Source organism: Oncorhynchus gorbuscha, linkage group LG01, assembly GCF_021184085.1.
Source record: "Oncorhynchus gorbuscha isolate QuinsamMale2020 ecotype Even-year linkage group LG01, OgorEven_v1.0, whole genome shotgun sequence".
In the NCBI taxonomy this organism is placed as follows: Eukaryota; Metazoa; Chordata; class Actinopteri; order Salmoniformes; family Salmonidae; genus Oncorhynchus; species Oncorhynchus gorbuscha.
The window spans coordinates 73,649,502-73,672,648 of record NC_060173.1 but is presented as its reverse complement, the minus strand read 5'-3'; the positions used below and the strand labels follow the sequence as shown (position 1 = coordinate 73,672,648).

Here is a 23,147-nt window from a genome sequence, read left to right as displayed (position 1 = left end):
AAGCCGACGAGGTAAAAATCAGTCATTCTGCCCCTGAGCAAGGCAATTAACCCATTGCTCCCTGGGCGGGGATATCGTTTAAGGCACCCCCCTCACGTCTCTGATTCCCAGGGGTTGGGTTAAATGATGCAATAGACACATTTCAGTTGATTGCATTCAGTTGTACAGCTGACTTGGTATCCCCTTTTCCATTTCCCTATCAGTAATAAAATCAGTCATTGGTACCTGGCAATGTTGCAAAAAATGTTCTAATTATGTCCAGAAGATGTCAGTAGCATAACAGTCACCAGGAAAATCATGCTGTCAAACAGCTGCTGTAGCTACACATGTTCGGCTAGTTGTAATGAGGTCTGGATATGCATGAATGTACAAATTATGGAGTGCACAAATGAATAAAATAGAATCCCAGAGTGTTCTTAAGATGCCACTGCAAGATACATTTTATTTTGCGTTTTATAACATGTTATAAAGAGGACTACCGAAGACATTCGAAGAACTCCTCCTTGTTCTAACTGTGCTAAACTGTATGGGTCCAAAGGCTAGCCTACCCAGTGTGAGATTTTAGTCCAGAATTTAAAGCAGAAACCACATGGAGAGGCGTTGTCAACGGAGTCAGAATTTGCGTGAGAGAGTAGAGAGCATCAATCCATATACAGTGCGTAGCGTATGCCAATTTGAATTATCATGAGAATCCATATAAACAGTTGTTTTTGTTATGGTTTTTGTTATGGTCGCTATGTAGCCCTTGTATATTATTGTTGTGTGTTCCTTTTTACTCAACTTAAAATGTCCTACGGGAGCCACCATACTTTAACTAACCAGTTATGTTAGCTCAACAATGTGAGGAGAGTTGTAGACACACCCAAGCAGTTTATAAGACTTTAGTCTTGTTCTTCCTACATAACAGTATTCTCTCTTGAAATCTGAGTCCTTGAGTTTCCCAGCCCAGCCTGCCTAGGCTATATGCTATCGAAATCAACACAGGTAGGCTGCAATTGTTTTCAATTATAAACTTGATTCGAGCCCTGAATGCTGATTCGCTGGCAGCCGTGGTCTATCAGACTGTATACCACAGATATGACAAAACATGTATTTTTACTGCTCTAATTACATTTGTAACCAGTTTCTAATAGCAATAAGGCACCTCAGGGGATTGTGGTATATGGCCAATATACCACGGCTAAGGGCTGTATCCAGGCACTCCGCATTGCGTCGTGCATATGAACAGCCCTTAGCTGTGGTATATTGGCCATATACCACACCCCTTCGTGCCTTATTGCTTAAATGTATAGCCTGTTTGACTGAAACCTTAGCTTACAGCCCAATACATTCTAAACTACATCTTTAGCTAGTCTACTTAGCATAGGGAAAATAGTCCTCTATACCACACCACCACATTCCACTATTTAACCTATCTAATCCTACTCCAGACCAACGTCTGTGAAGTCATAACACTACCACTCAACACCCCCGCAACTGTTATGCAGTAAAACTTCGCAGTCCCAAGTATTTCTCTGCTGCTGCCAACAACCTTTTATTTAATGTGATTTAAAAAATAAAATAATTTATGCAGTACAATTGGCAACCATAGCTATGAATGCCAAGAAACCTACCTTACTGAAGCAAATACAGTATTCTTCCCATCACTCTCTATTAGTCTCTGCCTAATCGCAGGAATCCTCTCAGGATCCCTCACCCTGTACCCATCTTCCTCTACCACTCTCTTCACCACTTCCGCATAAGACACTATCTGTACTACAACTAACATCCAAACTACACATTCCATCATCTCATGCGCTCTTGCACACTTCTCACATCTAGGACTCTCCCTCCTACTTACTGCTGCAACATGCCCATAAATTTGACCCATTAAATACCAAAGTATTTCACGGGATAACTCTCACTTCCTACCCTAACCTTATCTGCCAAAGATTACAACAAAACTCAACAGAACAGACAACTTATTTTCCAACGCTCTCCGGCAGGATCTGTGTCGCAACCAGGGTTGGGGAGTAGCGTATTAAAAATGCTTTCACACTTCTTTGTTTTCTCAATGACATTTAAATCAACATTGAAAAAAGGTTCAAGTTTAAGTTTGTTCCACTTGAGCATGTCTGAGCACAAGTCAGAAACCACCATGATGACACACCAAATATGTTTGATGGATTGCTGGAACAGATCAGGAATAGGTTTTTGTAACCAGGCTACAGTCCAAGCTACGTCTTACAGTGGTGCGACTGCTGTTGGCATCTAAAGATTCATCAACTTGAATAAATACTTGGAGGTAAGGACAACAGCAGTGGTGTAGTCTAAAGGTGATACGGATATCACTTATTATTGATATCTACATAGCACATTGATGTGAATCACACTGCTGCTCTCTCATTTAGCTATTTGCGCCTAGCTATGGTGGTTGTTGTGGATGACTGTTCACCAATCTAAATGTCTATTTGCTCAATCTAATTCATGCTGATATTTTTTTAAATCCATAGCCCTAATGGAAACATTAGCAACAACCCCCAGTTTTGATGATTCATTTATAGGGGCAATCTGTAGTTGCTACATCCATTTTTGGACTCTCTCTCTCTCGCTCTATATATATATATATATATATGTATTTTGTTTGAATTGTTTATGTGTCCGCTGTGTGGGGGAAATGATAATACAAGCGGAACTATGTAGCTAATACTGTTGTAACGGGGATCCTTATTGTAGCAACACACTTTTGGAGGGAAGGCAATCCTGCGCTGCGTTAGCTAAGTTTTCATGTCATCGGGTGTAGTTCATAAAGGTTGAAGAGTGTATGTTAGGATGAAGTGTGAATTCATGCCAGGAATAATAAGTGTGAAGTTTGATTTCCTCCCTTCTGTAATAAGCAGCCAATGAGTTCTCACTGTAGCTCCCTTCAATAACCACGAGCACAACCGTTCCTTGATTTTAACTGCCGTGAGAACTCAATGCAGTGAGAACTCAATGCTCTTCACGAGCAAGAGAGAAAGAAGAATCTCATCCAGCTGTAATATGTCTACAAGATTCCCAAATCCTGGTAGACCCTGTCATCTGCCAGATAAGAGTTTTGCAGCTACCTGCAAACTAAGAAGAAAATCTCCACATAAGGAAACATCGTGAGGCAACATAAGGTCAAGACTAACAGGAGAGTCAGACACGCAAGTACAAGTCAAGGTGTTTGAAGGTGGTCTTAGCCTTGTGAACAGCTAATAAGAGACTTTAAGATTACAACTCGTAAGGACTGGAGTCTTTATTTCATAAAGACTCTGATATTATGCATTTGCTCTTTCTATCTTAATGTATCGCTGGTATGTGTATTACTGAAAAAATATTATTTGATACTTACTAAAAATATATAGTCACAAACATTAAGGGTCAGCGTACACCTATTAATTATATTTTCACCTGTAAGTTAATAGTGTAATTGTTTGGTAAGGTGTTTGTTCAAGCCTTTGTTACAAGCATTATACATGTTTATACCACGTACTGAGGTTTAAATTACAGTGAATTAGATTATAAATTACCTACTCACTTATCCAAACCTTAGCTAGAATTGATTTGACTTGATTTAGAATGTCAGAAAGAGGTAATTTCACTAAAGGTGATAGAGATGGGGTGGGTCAAGTTGAGCAGCTGCAGCAACACCTCGCAAACTTTGAGCCTTCATCAGAACAAACAGAACAGCAGGAAGAGGCCCAGACTGGTGTGGAGTCACTTCGGCCAGTGAATGATGATACAGAGGCTGCTAATGAGATAGCACAACAAGAGCCACGAAAAGGTGAGAGGGTCCGCAGGTTAACTGAAAAGGGTAGAGAACTGCGCGACGAAAGGTGGAGACAGCTCGAACATCGTTTCAGGGTCAGCTATGAGAAGTGGAAGGCTCTGGTAAAGGAAGCAAAACTGTCACTGACAGGCTGTTGCTCTGAAGACCTACTAGAAGACCTCTTAAACAAGATTAGCCATACCTCTACAGAGCTAAACCTTGTCTATGTACATTTGCGTCAAATCGATATATGACGCAGAGTTGATACTTGTGAAGCAGTTACAATGTCTATTATCAAGACTGTAAGGTGTCATTTAAAAGGCAGGGAAGAAGGTCAAAGTAACCAGATAGAGTTGCACTGGAAGGACAGCAATTCCTTGTGCATGTCCGAACTCACACATAAGTCAAGTCTCAATTATCAGCCCTCAAGTGCTTCCTCCCAGTCTCAAAGCAACTCAAAGGTCAACTCCAGACGCTCAAGCGTGTCATCTGTCAAGAGACAAGAGGCTGCGGCGGAAGTTGCTGCTAACCAAGCAGCTTTAGAAGTAATGGTTAAGCAAGAACGCCAACTAGAAGAGCTTCAGCGACTCGAAGATGAAGATAAGAAGAGGACAGCGGAGCAAGAAGCTGAGGCTGTGAAATGCAGCTTAGAAGAAGCTAGGCTGCGAGTCAAGTTAGAGGTAGAAAATGCTGCCAGACGAAGGACACTAGAAGACAAGCGTAGAGAGTTAGAGCGCCTGGAAATGCTGCCAAGGCGCGAATGCAAGTGTATGAGCAAGATGAAAACTCAGAGGACGAGAAGAGAGAACTACTCTCTAACTGCAAATCTGTGAAAGAAGTCATGCACAGAAGTAGCTCATTTCACAGTCTCTCACCACAACATGCTGTGACAAGCACACAGCAAGAAGATGGCACCAAGACCATGTTCAGGTTACTTAGCGGAATCAGTGAAAGTGTGAAAGCCGCCTCCCCATACCAGAGCCAGTAACATTCAATGGAGAACCACTCTCGTTCACTGACTGGAAGGTCTCTTTTCAGACTCTGATATCAAATCAAACCAAATCAAATTTATTTATATAGCCCTTCGTACATCAGCTGATATCTAAAAGTGCTGTACAGAAACCCAGCCTAAAACCCCAAACAGCAAACAATGCAGGTGTAAAAGCACGGTGGCTAGGAAAAACTCCCTAGAAAGGCCAAAACCTAGGAAGAAACCTAGAGAGGAACCGGGCTATGTGGGGTGGCCAGTCCTCTTCTAGCTGTGCCGGGTAGAGATTATAACAGAACATGACCAAGATGTTCAAATGTTCATAAATGACCAGCATGGTCGAATAATAATAAGGCAGAACAGTTGAAATTGGAGCAGCAGCACAGTCAGGTGGACTGGGGACAGCAAGGAGCCATCATGTCAGGTAGTCCTGGGGCACGGTCCTAGGGCTCAGGTCCTCCGAGAGAGAGAAAGAAAGAGAGAATTAGAGAGAGCATATGTGGGGTGGCCAGTCCTCTTCTGGCTGTGCCGGGTGGAGATTATAACAGAACGTGGCCAAGATGTTCAAATGTTCATAAATGACCTGCATGGTTGAATAATAGTAAGGCAGAACAGTTGAAACTGGAGCAGCAGCATGGCCAGGTGGACTGGGGACAGCAAGGAGTCATCATGTCAGGTAGTCCTGGGACATCGTCCTAGGGCCCAGGCCAGTTGAAACTGGAGCAGCAGCATGGCCAGGTGGACTGGGGACAGCAAGGAGTCATCATGTCAGGTAGTCCTGGGGCATGGTCCTAGGGCTCAGGTCCTCCGAGAGAGAGAAAGAAAGAGAGAAGGAGAGAATTAGAGAACGCACACTTAGATTCACACAGGACACCGAATAGGACAGGAGAAGTACTCCAGATATAACAAACTGACCCTAGCCCCCTGACACATAAACTACTGCAGCATAAATACTGGAGGCTGAGACAGGAGGGGTCAGGAGACACTGTGGCCCCATCCGAGGACACCCCCGGACAGGGCCAAACAAGAAGGATATAACCCCACCCACTTTGCCAAAGCACAGCCCCCACACCACTAGAGGGATATCTTCAACCACCAACTTACCATCCTGAGACAAGGCCGAGTATAGCCCACAAAGATCTCCGCCACGGTACAACCCAAGGGGGGCGCCAACCCAGACAGGCTGACCACAACAGTGAATCAACCCACCCAGGTGACGCACCCCCCCCCAGGGACTGCATGAGAGAGCCCCAGCAAGCCAGTGACTCAGCCCCCGTAACAGGGTTAGAGGCAGAGAATCCCAGTGGAAAGAGGGGAACCGGCCAGGCAGAGACAGCAAGGGCGGTTCGTTGCTCCAGAGCCTTTCCGTTCACCTTCCCACTCCTGGGCCAGACTACACTCAATCATATGACCCACTGAAGAGATGAGTCTTCAGTAAAGACTTAAAGGTTGAGACCGAGTTTGCGTCTCTGACATGGGTAGGCAGACCGTTCCATAAAAATGGAGCTCTATAGGAGAAAGCCCTGCCTCCAGCTGTTTGCTTAGAAATTCTAGGGACAATTAGGAGGCCTGCGTCTTGTGACCGTAGCGTACGTGTAGGTATGTACAGCAGGACCAAATCAGATAGGTAGGTAGGAGCAAGCCCATGTAATGCTTTGTAGGTTAGCAGTAAAACCTTGAAATCAGCCCTTGCTTTGACAGGAAGCCAGTGTAGAGAGGCTAGCACTGGAGTAATATGATCAAATTTTTTGGTTCTAGTCAGGATTCTAGCAGCCGTATTTAGCACTAACTGAAGTTTATTTAGTGCTTTATCCGGGTAGCCGGAAAATAGAGCATTGCAGTAGTCTAACCTAGAAGTGACAAAAGCATGGATTAATTTTTCTGCATAATTTTTGGACAGAAAGTTTCTGATTTTTGCAATGTTACGTAGATGGGAAAAAGCTGTCCTCGAAATGGTCTTGATATGTTCTTCAAAAGAGAGATCAGGGTCCAGAGTAACGCCGAGGTCCTTCACAGTTTTATTTGAGACGACTGTACAACCATTAAGATTAATTGTCAGATTCAACAGAAGATCTCTTTGTTTCTTGGGACCTAGAACAAGCATCTCTGTTTTGTCCGAGTTTAATAGTAGAAAGTTTGCAGCCATCCACTTCCTTATGTCTGAAACACATGCTTCTAGCGAGGGCAATTTTGGGGCTTCACCATGTTTCATTGAAATGTACAGCTGTGTGTCATCCGCAAAGCAGTGAAAGTTTACATTATGTTTTCGAATAACATCCCCAAGAGGTAAAATATATAGTGAAAACAATAGTGGTCCTAAAACAGAACCTTGAGGAACACCGAAATTTACAGTTGATTTGTCAGAGGACAAACCATTCACAGAGACAAACTGATATCTTTCCGACAGATAAGACCTAAACCAGGCCAGAACATGTCCGTGTAGACCAATTTGGGTTTCCAATCTCTCCAAAAGAATGTGGTGATCGATGGTATCAAAAGCAGCACTAAGGTCTAGGAAGAACATACCAGCAACTGAGAAGATATATTACTTGAGAAAATATATTGGTGGGCCTGCCAAGGATGCCATCGAAAGTTACTTTATGTTAGGAACAGAGTCAGCCTACTATGCTGCATGGACCATTCCTGAAGAAAGGTACGGAAACAAATTCCTCATCGCCAAGTCCTTCAGAGATAAGCTCAATGCATGGCCTAAGATAGGATCCAAGGACAGCCTTGAACTTAGAGACCTTGTAGACTTTCTTCGCAGCTGTGAGGCTGCTATGTCTCAGAATAAGGGCCTGGAGGTGCTTAATGACTGTAATGAAAACCAAAAGATCCTCGCTAAACTTCCAGATTGGCTAACTTCAAGATGGAATAGAAAGGTCATAGACATCTTAGAAGAAACTGAGATCTTTCCAAGCTTCAGTGTGAAGTTTCTCACGAGAGAAGCAAAGATCGCTTGAAATCCTGTGACATCCCTTCATGCTTTGAAACCAAGCAAAGATGGAAAACCTAAGACGCCAAGGATTCAAAGCCCCGGAGCAAGGGTATTAGCAACTAACTCTGATGAGAAAGATACGGTTACTAGTTGTGTCTTCTGTGAGAAGTCAGGTCACTGTCTCCACAAATGCTGGAAGTTCATGGATAAGCCCACCGCAGAGCGACAGAAGTTTGTTCAAGAGAATAAATTGTGCTTTGGCTGTTTAAGGCCTGGGCATCGCTCGAAAGATTGTGATAACAGGAACACCTGCGACACGTGTCAGAGGAGGCATCCATCCTGCCTGCACGAAGATCGTACTAAGGAAAGGTTAAGGGATAGGAAGACCTCACAAGATAAGGGGACAAGAGCGTCAAGTGAGGCCATATCTAACAGAGTCGTAAGGGACATTAACAACACTCACACCTCCACAATCATTCCAGTATGGGTATCAACCACAAGTGAGCCAGATCGTGAAGTTCTTGTGTATGCACTTCTTGACACCCAGAGCGACACCACTTTTATTCTTGAAGAGACAACAAAGGCTCTCAATACAAGGAAGAAGCCAGTCCAACTGAAACTCTCTACAATGGCTTCAAGGAATACCATTGTGCCTTGCCAGAAGCTGTCTGGTTTGCAGGTTAGAGGGCTTTACTTGGAGAAGAAAATCCCTCTGCCAACGACCTACTCGAGAGAGTTTATTCCTGCAAACAGAGATCATATTCCTACTCCAGAGACTGCAAGAGCATGGTCTCATCTTGAACACATTGCAGAGGAGATTGCTCCTCAACAGAGCTGTGATCTCGGTCTCTTAATTGGCTACAACTGCTCCCAGGCTCTCCTTCCAAGAGAAATTGTGTCTGGTAAGGGAAATCAGCCTTTTGCTCAGAGAACAGATCTTGGCTGGAGCATAGTCGGCTATGGAAATCCATGTATCGACTATGGCGACCCTATTGGAGTGAGTCATCGGGTTATCGTTAGACAGGTGATGCCAAGCCTTCAATCTTCTTCCAACCTCACAAATCAAGTACACTATGTTTGTAGAACACGTGTAAGAGAGGTAATCACAACACTGGACATTATCAAGACGCTTGAATCTGACTTCAACGAGAGAGCTGCAGAAGAGGACCTCATATCTCAAGAGGATATCCGGTTCCTGAAGAAAATGAAAGAGGGCATCAGACGTAAGGACAATGGACATTATGAGATGCCGCTGCCGTTTAAGGAAGAAAGACCCAATCTGCCGAACAATAAAACATGTGCAGTTCACGACTCAAGTGCCTGGAAAGGAGGCTAAGGAGAGACAAGCAGTACTACAAGGACTACACAGCATTTATGGAAGAGACTATAGCTTGTGGAGATGCTGAGAAGGTCTCTAAAGAGGAAATTAACAAGCATCCAGCATGGTACATCCCGCACCATGGGGTTTATCACCCACAAAAGCCTGGGAAGATACGAGTCGTCTTTGACTGCTCAGCTAAGTTTCGAGAGACGTCCTTGAATGATCATCTCCTTACAGGTCCAGAGTTGACAAACACATTGCTGGGCGTCCTTTGTCATTTTCGTAAGGGTCCAGTTGCAATCATGTGTGATGTAGAGCACATGTTCCACCAGTTTCATGTGAAAGCAGAAGACCAAGATTATCTACGGTTCCTTTGGTGGGAGAACGGAGATCTAGAGTCTCAACCCTCAGTGTATCGTATGAAGGTCCACTTGTTCGGCGCAGCTTCATCTCCTGGTTGCGCCAACTATGGTCTCAAACATCTTGCTGCCGAAGGACGAGGAAGCTTCAGCGAGAAGTCTATCCAGTTCATAGAAAGGAACTTTTATGTTGATGATGGGTTGACGAGCGTATCGTCTGAAGCTGAAGCGGCCCAGCTGGTGAATGAAGCAAGAGAGCTTTGCAGCATCGGCAAACTTCGGTTGCACAAGTTTATCTCTAACAGCAAGGAAGTTATAGCCACAATTCCAAAGGAAGAACGTGCCAAGGGTGCCAAAGACCTGGATATGGCTCTGGGTGAACCACACATGGAGAGAGCGCTTGGTGTACTGTGGTGTGTCGCATCAGACGAGTTCCAGTTTAGAGTAGTTGTCAAGGAACGCCCACTCACAAGAAGAGGAGTGTTGTCTACAGTAGCCTCTGTATATGATCAGCTTGGGTGTGTGGCACCCTTTGTCCTGCCGGGGAAGCAGATCTTGCAGCGGATGTGTCGTGACAAAATCGACTGGGATGACCCCCTTCCAGATGACCTACGTTCTCAGTGGGAATTCTGGCTCCAAGGTCTACAAAACTTGTCTGAGGTAAGGATCCAACGAAGCTACTTGCCATCAAGTTTCAAGGAGGTGCAGAGTTATGAGCTCCATCACTTCTCTGACGCTAGTACCTCAGGTTATGGAGAGTACTCATACCTCAGAACAATCAGCACCGCAGGAGAAGTTTATTGCTCCCTAGTTATGGGGAAGTCGAGAGTCGCCCCCTCCAAGTTTACGACCATACCACGACTGGAACTTTCAGCAGCGGTGGTAGCTGTTCGAACAAGTGACATGCTCAAAAGGGAGCTAGAGATACAAGGTCTACAGGAATACTTCTGGACAGACTCGAAGGTAGTTCTTGGCTACATCAACAATGAAGCCAGAAGATTCCACGTCTTTGTAGCTAACCGTATTCAACGCATTAAGCAAAGCACAGATCCCGAACAATGGAGATATGTGACCTCTGAAGAGAATCCTGCGGATCATGCTTCCAGAGGTCTCACATCAGAACAGCTCATGGCTTCCAACTGGTTCACAGGTCCAGACTTTCTTTGGCATGAAGAACTTCCCAAAGGACAAGTCAAGGGGGAAGAGTTCTCAGACAATGATCCAGAGCTGAAATCCCTGGTCCATGATACCCAAGCAAAGGAAGAAAGATCATTACTAGATCACCTTCATAAGTTCTCAGACTGGGCAAGAGTGGTAAAAGCTATTGCCAGGCTCAAACGACGTGTCAAGGAAGCCATAGGCTTAAAATTGAGGTCCAGTGAAGCTACAAGCATAGAAGAAAGGAGAGAGGCAGAGCTCACCATTATAAAGATGGTTCAAGAAGCAGCCTTCTCCAATGAGATACACAACTTTAGGCACCAGAAAGACATCAAGACCAAAGATAAAGCAAGCAAGTTGCATAAATTGAGTCCATTTCTGGATGAGCAAGGTATCTTCAGGGTGGGAGGTCGCTTGGCTCATGCAACTCTTCATTCCCATGTGAAGCATCCCGCAATCCTGCCAAGAGATAGCCACTTGTCAGTGCTGCTCGTCAAGCACTATCATGAAAGAGTACGACACCAAGGACGTGGAATGACGATCAATGAGCTGCGATCCAACGGTATATGGATCCTAGGATGCAGCAATGCAGTTTCCTCTCACATCTACAAATGTGTGAAATGCAGGAAATTCAGAAGATGTACAGAAGGGCAAAGGATGGCAGATCTTCCGAAGGAACGCATGGAGACCACGCCTCCCTTCACATACTGCGGGATGGACTGCTTTGGACCTTTCTATGCCAAGGACGGAAGAAGAGAGTTAAAGCGTTATGGGCTCCTACTCACTTGCATGGGCTCCCGAGCAGTTCACATTGAAATGCTTGATGACTTAACCACTGACGCTTTTAGCAATTCCCTGCGTTCATTCATTGCCATACGTGGTAATGTTCGTCAAATCAGATGTGATCAAGGCAGCAACTTCATTGGCGCAAGACGCGAGTTTGTGGACGCCCTGAAAGAAATGGATCAAAGACGACTGAAGGAACTTGGATGCGAGTTTATCATGAACACCCCATCTTCAAGTCACATGGGTGGTGTTTGGGAAAGGCAAATCCGCACGATACGAAGTGTCTTAACATCCACTCTTGATCAGTCAGACGGAAGACTCGACACCGCTTCTCTGCGTAACTTTCTCTATGAATGCATGGCGATTTTAAATAGTAGGCCCCTAACTACGGAATATCTGAATGATCCATTAGGTCCAGAACCTCTCACGCCAAATCACATCTTAACAATGAAGTCCACAGTTATCTTACCGCCACCTGGACAGTTCATCAAGGAAGATCTTTATCTCCGCAAGAGATGGCGCAGAGTACAATTCTTAGCCAATGAATTCTGGACAAGGTGGAAGAAAGAGTACCTCCTAAATTTCCAACACAGACAGAAATGGAGTAAAGACAGAAGAAACGCAAGGATTAATGACATTGTCATTTTGCAAGATGATACTGCACCACGCAACCAGTGGAAATTGGCAAAGGTTACAGAAGTGTACCCAGGACAGGATGGCCGGGTGAGAAGATTCAAGTTACTGATCAGCGACTCAACCCTAGATGAGAGAGGTAAACGCATCACCAAACCCACCTATCTGGAGAGGCCCATCCATAAGACAGTCACCCTCCTGGAAGCCGATCAAGAAACCTGCAGACCCCTTTCACAGAAATCACCGGTGATTGGTGGGAGTGTAACTGACAGTTAGACTTACAGGTTATGTCGTTGTCTTTTGTTTGAATTGTTTATGTGTCCGCTGTGTGGGGGAAATGATAATACAAGCGGAACTACGTAGCTAATACTGTTGTAACGGGGATACTTATTGTAGCAACACACTTTTGGAGAGAAGGCGATCCTTAGCGTTAGTTAAGTTTTCATGTCATCGGGTGTAGTTCATAAAGGTTGAAGAGTGTATGTTAGGATGAAGTGTGAATTCATGCCAGGAATAATAAGTGTGAAGTTTGATTTCCTCCCTTCTGTAATAAGCAGCCAATGAGGTATTTTTTCCTTTATTCATGTGTTTAATCTGAACCCGTTATAACGCCGGTTAAACTGTTATGTATGTAAGCACTTCAGAGTTATACCAAGCTAATAAGTCACTCGTAAGATAAGGTTGTAAGAGTGTGCTTAACTGTATTCTTCATTTACTTTATAGTTCTCACGGAAGGTGATAATTCTGACTAAAACTACAGAATAAAGCCGCCAGTTAAAATCAAGGAACGGTTGTGCTCGTGGTTACTGAAGGGAGCTACAACGGTTGATGTCGGACGTTTACATACACCTTAGCCAAATACATTTAAACTCAGTTTTTCACAATTCCAGATATTTAATCCCAGTAAAAGGCCATGTTTTAGGTCAGTTAGATCACCACTTTATTTTAAGAATGTGAAAAGTCAGAATAATAGAGAGAATAATTTATTTCAGCTTTTATTTCTTTCATCACATTCCCAGTGGGTCAGAAGTTTACATACACTCAATTGGTATTTGGTAGCATTGCCTTCAAATTGTTTAAGTTGGGTCAAACGTTTCGGGTAACCTTCCACAAGCTTCCCACAATAAGTTGGGTGAATTTTGTCCCCTTCTTCCTGACCGAGCTGGTGTAACTGAGTCAGGTGTGTAGGCCTCCTTGCTCGCACATGATTTTTCAGTTCTGTCCACAAATTTTCTAAAGGATTGAGGTCAGGGCTTCATATGTGGATTTGCCCTTTAAACAGCTGCATATTATCAAGATATCAAAGTGTCACCAACAGAAAGATAAACAATAGGCCTGTAGCAAATGCAGCACATGGCATTCATTTTTCACATGTAAATAGCACTTTTCAGTAGTGCCCAAAGCATGCCATTCCATGAGCGCAGCATTTTTTTCAACTCGAACCAGTGAGGCCAATCAGTCCTCCATGACAACAAAATCATATGCAACAGAGTAGGCCTGGCTAATAAGTCCTTAGTTTTGGGGTTATGCTCAGGTAAAGCAATTTGGATAATCTATACTTCCATATTTCCAAGTCCTATTCTTGAAGATCAAGGGGTATAACATTTACTGGAATGACTGTAATTCTGATAGACTTTGGTTTTTAATGTAAAGATGTAATTTATAATTTAATCGTATTATGTAGAAGGTAATGGGTTAAAAGCAGCCTACATAACCAACCAATAAAGTAAAATTGTACATCCATATATGGCCAGCTATGTAAACTTGAACATTGATTTATTCTGCGATAGGTGTCGTTCAATTGGTAACATACATTTTTATCTTATTCTAATGCCTCTAAAGGGGAGGATAATCTAAAAGTAACTGAATGTAATCAGATTGTTACTGAGTTTGGATAATCTAAAAGTTACGTAACTGATTACAATTTTGGACAGGTAACTAGTAACTAGCAGATTACATTTAGAAAGTCACCTACCCAACCTTGGTCGCAACAAATAGCGAACAGACACCGGGAATCTTCACTTTCAACTGATCTTCCCCAACATTTAATGCTAACCACGTTATCACTCCTTTCAAAGGTGCCCTGCTCTGGAGATCAAAGCAAGTCACATTTATTGTCTCTAATCGCGTGACCCGGAGCACCCGCTCCCTCTGGGCTGAAGAAACACAACAAATCATCCCTAATCCACTCCGAATTACTTTCACCAACTCAACAGTCTCGAACCTCTTCTCCACTCAACCATTCTCTACACAAATATCACTCGCGCTGGCCCAGAATCATCCTTTACATCCTCGGACACGACCTTGGTGGTCCTCACTGCAGGAACTTCATCCACACTCTCGTCAGGGCCCATCACTGAGCTACTGAAACACTTATCCCTTTTTTTGTACATGAAACCAACCTTCCTTGTCACACTGCTTCCCTCTACACTCAACTTCTTCTCAACAGTCATCACTGCACCTGCCACCACATCTAATTCATCTTCACACTCGTCCTACTCCATTTCCTAAAGTTCTTCCAAAAGTTCTGTGAAATCCCTCATTCAGGGTAGCCTAGTGGTTAGAGCATTGGACTAATAACCGAAAGGTTGCAAGTTCAAATCCCAGAGCTGACAATGTACAAAATCTGTCGTTCTGCCCCTGAACAGGCAGTTAACCCACTGTTCCTAGGCTGTCATTGAAAATAAGAATTTGTTCTTAACTGACTTGCCTAGTAAAATAAAGGTTACATTTTATTTTAAAGAATTCCATATTCCCTCAAACGTTTCCACGGCTTTCCTTTTTTTCTTGTCCATTATCTTCTCCTTCACTAGGTCTTTTAGAAGGCCTGTGTTATCCTCCACTCCAATGTTTCTTAATAATATGCTCCACTTTCTTCCTTATTTCCTTTTCTTCTCCAGTCGCTCCTGTTCTCCCTTACCAGTATTGCTCCGCATAGATGCTAGGAAAAATAAAGTTACCAGTCAAAAGTTTGGACACACTACTCATTCCACTGTTTTCCTTTATTTTTCCACATTGTAGAATAACAGTGAAAATATCAAAACTCTAAAATCACATATGGAATCATGTAGTAACCAAACAAGTTTTAAACAGATCAAAATATATTTTATGTTTGAGATTCTTCAAAGGAGCCACCCTTTGCCTTGATGACAGTTTTGTACACTCTTGGCATTCTTTCAACCAGCTTCACGAGGTAGTCACCTGGAATGCATTTCAATTAACAGGTGTGCCTTATTAAAAGATAATTTGTGGAATTTCTTACTTTCTTAATGTGTTTGAGCCAATCAGTTGTGTTATGACAAGGTAGGGTTATATAGAAGATGGCCTTATTAGGTAAAAGACCAAATCCATATTATGGCAAGAACAGCTTAAATAAGAAAAGAGAAACAACAATTCATCATTACTTCAGGACATGAAGGTCAGTCAATCCATAATATTTCAAGAACTTTGAAAGTTTCTTCAAGTGCAGTTGCAAAAACCATCAAGCGCTATGATGAAACTGGCTCTCATGAGGATCGCCACAGGAAAAGAAGATCCAGAATTAACTCTGCTGTAGAGGATAAGTTCATTAGAGTTACCAGCCTCAGAAATTGCAGCCCAAATAAGTGCTTCACAGAGTGTTCAAGTAACAGACACATCTCAACATCAACTGTTCAGAGGCGACTGCATAAATCAGGCCTTCATGGTCGAATTCCTGCAAAGAAACCACTACTAAAGGACACCAATAAGAAGAGGAGACTTATTTGGGCCAATAAACATGAGCAATGGACATTAGACTGGTGGAAATTTATCCTTTGGTCTGATGAGTCCAAGTTTGAGATGCTTGGTTTCAACCGCCGTGTCTTTGTGAGATGCAGAGTAGGTGAATGGATGATCTCCGCATGTGTGGTTCCCACCGTGAAGCATGGAGGAGGAGCATGTGATGGTGCTTTGCTGGTGACATTGTCTGTGATTTATTTACAATTCAAGGTACACATAAACAGCATGGCTATTACAGCATTCTGCCATCATATCTGGTTTGAACTTAGTGGGACCATTTGTTTTTCAACAGGACAATGACCCAACACACCTCCAGGCGGTGTAAGGGCTATTTGACATAAAAGGAGAGTGATGAAGTGCTGCATCAGATGACCTGGCCTCCACAATCCCCCGACCTCAACCCAATTGAGATGGTTTGGGATGAGTTGGACCACAGAGGGAAGGAAAAGCAGCCAACAAGTGCTCAGCATATGTGGGAACTCGTTCAAGACTGTTGGAAAAGCATTCCAGGTGAAGCTGGTTGAGAGAATGCCAAGAGTGTGCAAAGCTCACAGGCTGTCTGTTTTCTTTCAGTCCCTAACATGCAGTTAGATGTTGGAACATTGCTGCGGGGAGTTGCTTCTGTTCAGCCACAAGAGAATTAGTGAGGTCGGAAACTGATGTTGGCCTATTTGGCCTGGCTCGCAGTCTGTGTGTTCCAATTCATCCCAAAGGTGTTCAATGGGGTTGAGGTCAGGTTTCTGTGCAAGCCAGTCAAGTCATTAGAGCGTCTGCTAAATGACTTAAATGTAATGTAATGTAATGTAATGTTCTTCCTCACCGATCTTGACAAACCATTTCTGTATGGGCCTCGCTTTGTGCACAGAGGCATTGTCATGCTGAAACAGGAAAGGGCCTTCCCCAAACTGTTGCCACAAAGTTGGAAGCACAGAATCGTCTCGAATGCCATTGTGTGCTGTAGGGTTAAGATGTAGGGAACAAGATTAATTGCTTTTTTGGGATGGAAATGTTGATATGTTTTCTTTTCCGGCTTTTAATCTTCATTAGCTCTTAGACAGAGCTTGCCATGACGATGAAAATGATATATTCTGAATCGGGGAGGATGGATAAAAATTCACTTTTTGTTTGTTGTTGAAATGTAGTTATTTTTTAAATGTATTTTTTACTTTCAATTTTATACAAAGCGTACCATGACTATGAAAAGTACACAGCTCTGGAAAGAATTAAGAGACCACTGCATTTGACTATTTATAGGTATGTGTTTGGGTAAAATTAACATTTACATTTTATTCTATCAACTACTGACAACATTTATCCCAAATATTGCCAGAGCAGAAGGAAGCATGTTTTCTTCGTCCACCAAATTTCACAGTGGGTGTGAGACACTGTGGCTTGTATGTAGGCCTCTCCAGGTCTCGCACCCACTGTGAAATTTGGTGGAGGATCGGTAACGATCTGTGGGTGCTTCAGCAAGGCTGGAATCGGGAAGATTTGTCTTTGTGAAGGACGCAATGAATCAAGCCACGTACAAGGTTGTGAAAACTTGCTTCGGTTTCCTTCTGAACTAGACTTAATGGCTTTTCGGTTAATTTTTTTTTAAAAAATTCTGACAACTTCCGGATGTTGTACACCTCGTGAGTCTTGTTTACCACTGGCTGAACACGCACCACAACATCAGGAAGTAGCATTAGCCACATACATGGTGGTGAACATGTGTGTTTTATTAACAGTATAGTACGCAAATTTCCCATATTTTGTTCCATAGACGAGCTATTAAATCTAGTTAAGGAGGAAACCGATGCCTTCGCAGACAGAATGAAGGATGCTTTATGTATGTCAGTCCATGGAGGGGACACGAGTGTATTACCGTCGAGGCTGACAGCGTACGACATCAGGAAGAACTATGCCCACTAGGAGTCTCGGCGCTAGGTATGAGAGAAATTGACACACTGTACATTGTAGAGTTCAAAAACATCGCTAGCCAAACACAACCCGTTCTCGCTAAGCGAGCAATTGAATTAAAGGGCAACTACACCCTCCAAATGTACTGTATTGATTGTTCCCAGAACTCAAACGTGCTCCTGATGTGGTTTTAAGCATTGTTGTGATTTTGAGAGTGAAAACATGAAAAAACGAGGAAGACTCGAAAACCAGGACAAATTTAACCGGGAAAACAGAATTGACCAAAATAGTGTATTGCAATCTGAGCAGACTGAGTCGACACCTAGAGGTAATACGACATCAGGAAGAACTACGCCCACCAGGACACTCAGCGCTCGGTCTCGGCGATAAATTGTATTTTTTTTGTACACTTTTAACATAGGCTCAGGCCCGGGTGTGAACTCATATCCCAGCCATAATGCCTTGCATTATGCCTGGGAATAAAACACTTCAAGTGTGGCTTAGAGGCAACTTGAATCAAACAAATGCGAGGTGTCTTCAAAATACTATTCATATTATGCATAAAACGAACAAAATGTATTCATTTGTATGGGTTATATTGATTAGCCATTGGCTCAACTCGCCAAAGGGCACAATTGACCCCAAAGCAACCATTTTGACTATATTAGCCCACATAGCTACAAGGATAAACTTTCGTGATAGGTTTAGGACCTCATCTCGTAGCTTATAGAGACTCCCAACTAATGTATGAAACAGTTTTAAGACTATGTATTTTGGCTTAGATACAAGCATCATGAAACCTATAACACAATACATTCATTGGACTTGATTAATACATTTTTTTACCTCAATTCTTCCATGTGGTTTCTTCCTTCACAGACTCCATAACATGATGACATCTTCTTAAATATTTGGTCACATGATTAATTTTGTGTATAGTTTCCCAGAAACAAAGAGTGACTCAACTAAACCTTTCGCATGACTTACCCCACTGTACCTTACATTTTTGGCTAAACTTTTGAGCAACTGAAATGGTCTATTATTTGTTGTTAAACAGCTGCACAAATACAGCATGCAATTGGAAGGTTTAGTTTTTGGTGAAGGAATGTGTCCCAAGCAATTCTATGGTGACAGGGCAAAAACTGTACCCTTCTCACCTCCTTCCCTCAGGAGACAGCTCACTGCAGAATGAGTCCACAGAGTGCTGCCAGAGTAGTGGTGGTTGGTGCTGGTCTATCAGGCTTATCTGCAGCTTCCACCCTGGTGAAAGCTGGCTTTCGGCACATCCAAGTCCTAGAGGCTATGGGCAGGCCCGGAGGCCGGGTCTACACCACAAGACCCTTTGGCCAGAATGTAATTGAGCTGGGGGCCAACTGGATCCACGGTCAGGAGGCCAACCCTCTCTTCCTGCTAGCCCAGGAGCAGGGCCTGCTGCTGGAGGAGAGAGGCTCAGCCAGCATCATGTGCCTGCCAGGCTCTGTCACCCCTAGGGACTACTTCTTCCGGGAAAGCAGGCGACAGCTTCCGGTGGACGAGGTGGAGCAGGTGTGTTCCTTTTTCAGCGGGCTCACCTCCAGGGCCTTCGAATCAGAGTTGGAGCCTAGGCACAGCAGTCAGAGCCTGGGGGGCTACCTGGACGAGGAGTTTGCCCAGTCACCCCTGGCGGCCTTGGAGGACGGCCCGAGGGTATTCGAGTGGTGCAAGAGGAGCGAATGCACGGATGAGGCCAGCTCCTCCCTCTATGAGGTGTCTGCCTCGCAGCTGGGTCACTATGTGGCCTTGGAGGGGGGCTTCTTCAATTCTCTGGGCCCCGGAGGCTATCAGGCCCTAGCAGACACCCTCTTGGACAACCTTCCGCCTGGAGCCTTGCTGTGTGACAGGCCAGTACACAGCATCCACTGGGCCCTGCAGGAGGAGAAGAACCACACCCGTCCAGTCAGAGTGCTGTGCCAGGGGGGCCAGTGCTTCATGGCAGACCACGTCATCGTGACCGTCCCTTTAGGCTTCCTTAAAGAGAATGCAGTGGCCATGTTTGAGCCAGCCCTCCCCAAGTCCAAGGCCGACGCCATTGAGAGACTGGGCTTCGGCACAGTGGACAAGATTTACCTGCGGTTCGAGGACAGGTTCTGGCCCCAGGACTGTGCCGGAATCCAGCTGGTGTGGGACGCTGGGCCCGAGGATGAGGAGGTATACCAGCACTCTCAGTCAGAGGGTGGTGCCTGGAGAGACATGTGGTATAAGAAGATCTGTGGCTTTGACACGGTGGCCCGCCATCCCACAGTCCTCTGCGGCTGGATCACAGGCCGGGAGGCCCGACACATGGAGAGCCTGGACGAGAAGATAGTGGGAGAGGTGTGTGTAAGGTGTGTATCAGGTCTGTTTATCAATCAGGTGCACAGGTCAAAGGTTCAATCATCAAGTGTGTGGGAGAGAGTTGTGGCCATCATATCTCATCACTGAGATATGTGACATTCATGTTGAACCTTTCACCCTGCCTTCAAGGTGGTGTCTGTAGATGGCCTCAGATTCCATGCTTTTAATGCCCTTAAATACCCTACAATGGTTTACCACACTAATATTTAAGGACATTTTATTCTGCTATTGTTTTGTGCTTGATGACAAAAGTGACTTTATGACGAAAACTCTAAGTAAAATAAGCTATTCTTATTTTTAAACAACCTATTTTGCAACATTCAAGCATGAGCTATTGCTCACAAAGCAAAAAAAACTGTGAGAATGCATGCATGAAGAATTAAATCAGAAACACACAGTCATCACTTTTAATCCCATCATTAGTCAGCTATTCTTTTGGCAAACTGTGTGAGAATGTTTAGGATGAGTAACAATCAGGCTTGTGTTTTGACAGAATGCTCAGGTCCTTCACTGGCTGGTCAGTACCCGAGCCAGCCCAGGTCCTGATGTCCAAGTGGGGGAGTGAGCGTTTTGTCCGTGGGTCATATACGTACCCCCCTCCAGGAGTGGACGCTGTGAGGGAACACACAGCCCTGGCAGCCCCTCTTCCTTTGCCCTGTGAGGCTGGATACTCACAGGCAAAGGTACAGTACATGACGTTCACAACCCTTCCGGAGCGCACATGATTCTGACAACAACTTTCATGTACAGTTGGCAACACTTTAAAATGAAGATAGCTTCTAGTAACATTAAGCATGCTTCTAACTGCTCATGATTGCAATAACTAATATCTTTGACATACCTACTTCCTAATAACATGTTAGTAAGCATGTACAGTAGTTTGACATGGCTAATATTGGTACACACACAGTCAAGTTTGTAAGTGTATGAACCAGCGATATGTCTCTTAAGTTAGCTAACTTGCATTTGAGACGACATCAATTAAGCCACGGTATCACTCAGAATGATCTCAGTCAATATTCATTTTATGGTCGGCAAGCTGACCCTTAATCAGATTTTATGCAGGAGATATTTTTGTTCAGTATCTGCAATTGAAGCCAATATCATATACCAAATACCAACTGAGTTGGTGGTGCTTTGTAGACTGTGACCTCTCTTTTTGTAACGATGCGTTGTAGAATTGCACAATATACACGTGATTTACAGTAAAGATAATACTCAGGGACCAAAGTTTGTGTGTTTGTGTCTGTCAGTTGTGTGTTTGTGTCTGTCAGTCCTGGGGTCAATTCAGTTTTCAATTTAGTCAGTCAATTCAGTGAATTAAAATGATATTCATGAAATGGAAATTATCCATTGTTTTCTATGAAGATTTTTCAATTGATGAATAGAATTTCAACTTACTCCCCGAATTGACCTCTACTCTGGTCTCTGTATGTTCAGCCTCTTCAGGTGCTGTTTGCTGGCGAGGCCACCCACGTGAACTTCTACACCACCACTCATGGGGCCTACATGACGGGCATCAGAGAAGCACAAAGACTCATTGACCATTACGCCAATAGTGAGCCCCGATTCCTCTAACGAGTGATACACAAAATGCCTCATTTACTAAGAACTCTAGCTTGTCAGCAGGTTACTAATACTGATTAAATTACCATGAATTGTTTTCGATATCTAGTAAGCAGCTGCTTGAAATCATTAGCCACTATGAATGTCGCCACTATGGATTCAGCTGTGGACTTTGGTCACCATCATGCGATTGTGTTAAAGTTGAAGTGCTTTGTAATTGTAGTTGTATGTCACAGTATCAGTTCTTTCTTTTAGGGATTGGTTAGCATACTAAGATTGCCTGACTCATAATGTAATGACCTTTTTCCTTTTTTCGTGTAACTTGAAACCTTAGCTGTAATTTTAAATGACACCTTTTTTGTTGTTGACAAATACATTTTTTGTGGGATGAATATATTAATTGGATCCCAATTAGATATGCCACACTGCCATTTGTTTTCACATTCAAATTTGATGCACATATCAGTATGATTCATTATGATTTGCTGAAGGTATTGAAAACACAAACTGGGGAATAGGGTCTTTATTGACTGTCATTGTAGCATTGCAAATGAAGGATCTTCATAGAGATGTATTCATCTGCTTAACCAACATAGCAAAAAACAAAATACCCCAATAGATATCTCCATTTGACAGTCATAATTTCATTGATACGTTACATCTCAACATGTATATTATGAAACACAAAGTACCTACTAATAAACTAAGCCCTTGTGGTCCTCTGAAGATTGCAAATATATTTTTGCAGATATGTTTTCAATATTAAGGCTAATCGTGGACATAAAGTATAGAACCAACATCATATTCTACTTATTTTGAAATTCCTGACAGCCACATTACATATCCAGATATAGTTCTGTGACACAACTAGCAATTCAGGGGGAAAGTGCTGCAAATGAAGCCTATGCTAAATCTCCAATAATAGAATGTGTAGAATCCTTTCTATCAACTACAAATGTCATCTTCATAACTCGATTGCCTAAATTTTAACAGTGACATTTCAGAAGCAAGAAAACAAATCATAGATTATTTGCAAGACTAAACCTAAAGGCACTTTAATATGTTGTTTACAGTTATTTGAGAACGACCCACTCATTCACACACTCTCTTGGCTAAGAGTAGAAGTGCAAGGCTAGATGACAAAACACGAGGGGCCTCATTTTGAAAACGCAAAAAAAAAGTGTCAACCATGTCTGAAATACTCCATATACTTTTGTTTTAGTGGGGCTCATTAAAAAAAACAGTGCAGATTGAAGATGCAGAATTTCAAACGCTTGCATTCCAAACTCCTTTTGAAATAGAGTTTGAGAAGATTTGACAACAGTGCCGTTATTACACACTGTCAAAATGAGGCCCACAGTGTAGATATACTCCTTCTAGAATAGACCCTTCTCTTTCTTCAAATTCTGCTGCTTCCAGTTGGGCATGGAGTAGAAGTCTACCCTGGACACACCCAGGATCAGAGCAAAGTCATCATTGGAAAGATGCTCCTGGAAAAGATAAAGGTATGGTAGAGTACATGTTCCAATAGATGAGTGAGAACGATAAGCATGCATTTAGCTGGCAGCTACTCTGAAATACAGATTGAAGAG

The 23,147-nt window shown here is 43.3% G+C and overlaps 2 protein-coding genes across 6 annotated transcripts in view; one reads left to right on the top strand and one right to left on the bottom strand.

Moving 5' to 3' along the window:
* Window positions 1-834: 834 nt before the first annotated feature.
* Window positions 835-22,281, top strand: zgc:66484 (uncharacterized protein LOC327557 homolog). 3 transcript variants are annotated; one of them, XM_046359777.1, is made up of 4 exons: window positions 835-984; window positions 18,787-19,979; window positions 20,483-20,672; window positions 21,430-22,281. In XM_046359777.1, exons 1-4 carry the CDS (start codon window positions 964-966, stop codon window positions 21,565-21,567), a joined length of 1,542 nt encoding a protein of 513 aa, XP_046215733.1. In that variant the 5' UTR covers window positions 835-963; the 3' UTR covers window positions 21,568-22,281. The 3 variants fall into 3 exon arrangements, with proteins under 3 accessions (XP_046215733.1, XP_046215752.1, XP_046215741.1); XM_046359796.1 differs by lacking the exon at window positions 835-984 and adding an exon at window positions 1,898-2,284; XM_046359785.1 differs by lacking the exon at window positions 835-984 and adding an exon at window positions 17,330-17,643.
* vil1 (villin 1) overlaps window positions 22,064-23,147 on the bottom strand; it is a 33,557-nt gene continuing 32,473 nt past the window's right edge. For all 3 annotated transcript variants that reach the window (XM_046359750.1, XM_046359729.1, XM_046359739.1), the window contains exon 20: window positions 22,064-23,045. In XM_046359750.1, coding sequence (XP_046215706.1) covers window positions 22,932-23,045 — 114 coding nt within the window. In that variant the 3' untranslated portion in view covers window positions 22,064-22,931. The remainder of the gene's footprint in view (window positions 23,046-23,147) is intronic.

Coding starts and splice junctions, on each gene's coding strand:
- zgc:66484 (XM_046359777.1), top strand. CDS start 964: ATGCTATCGAAATCAACACAG. Junction 985..18,786: donor TGCTATCGAAATCAACACAG/GTAGGCTGCAAT, acceptor TCCTTCCCTCAG/GAGACAGCTCACTGCAGAAT. Junction 20,673..21,429: donor CTGGATACTCACAGGCAAAG/GTACAGTACATG, acceptor CTGTATGTTCAG/CCTCTTCAGGTGCTGTTTGC.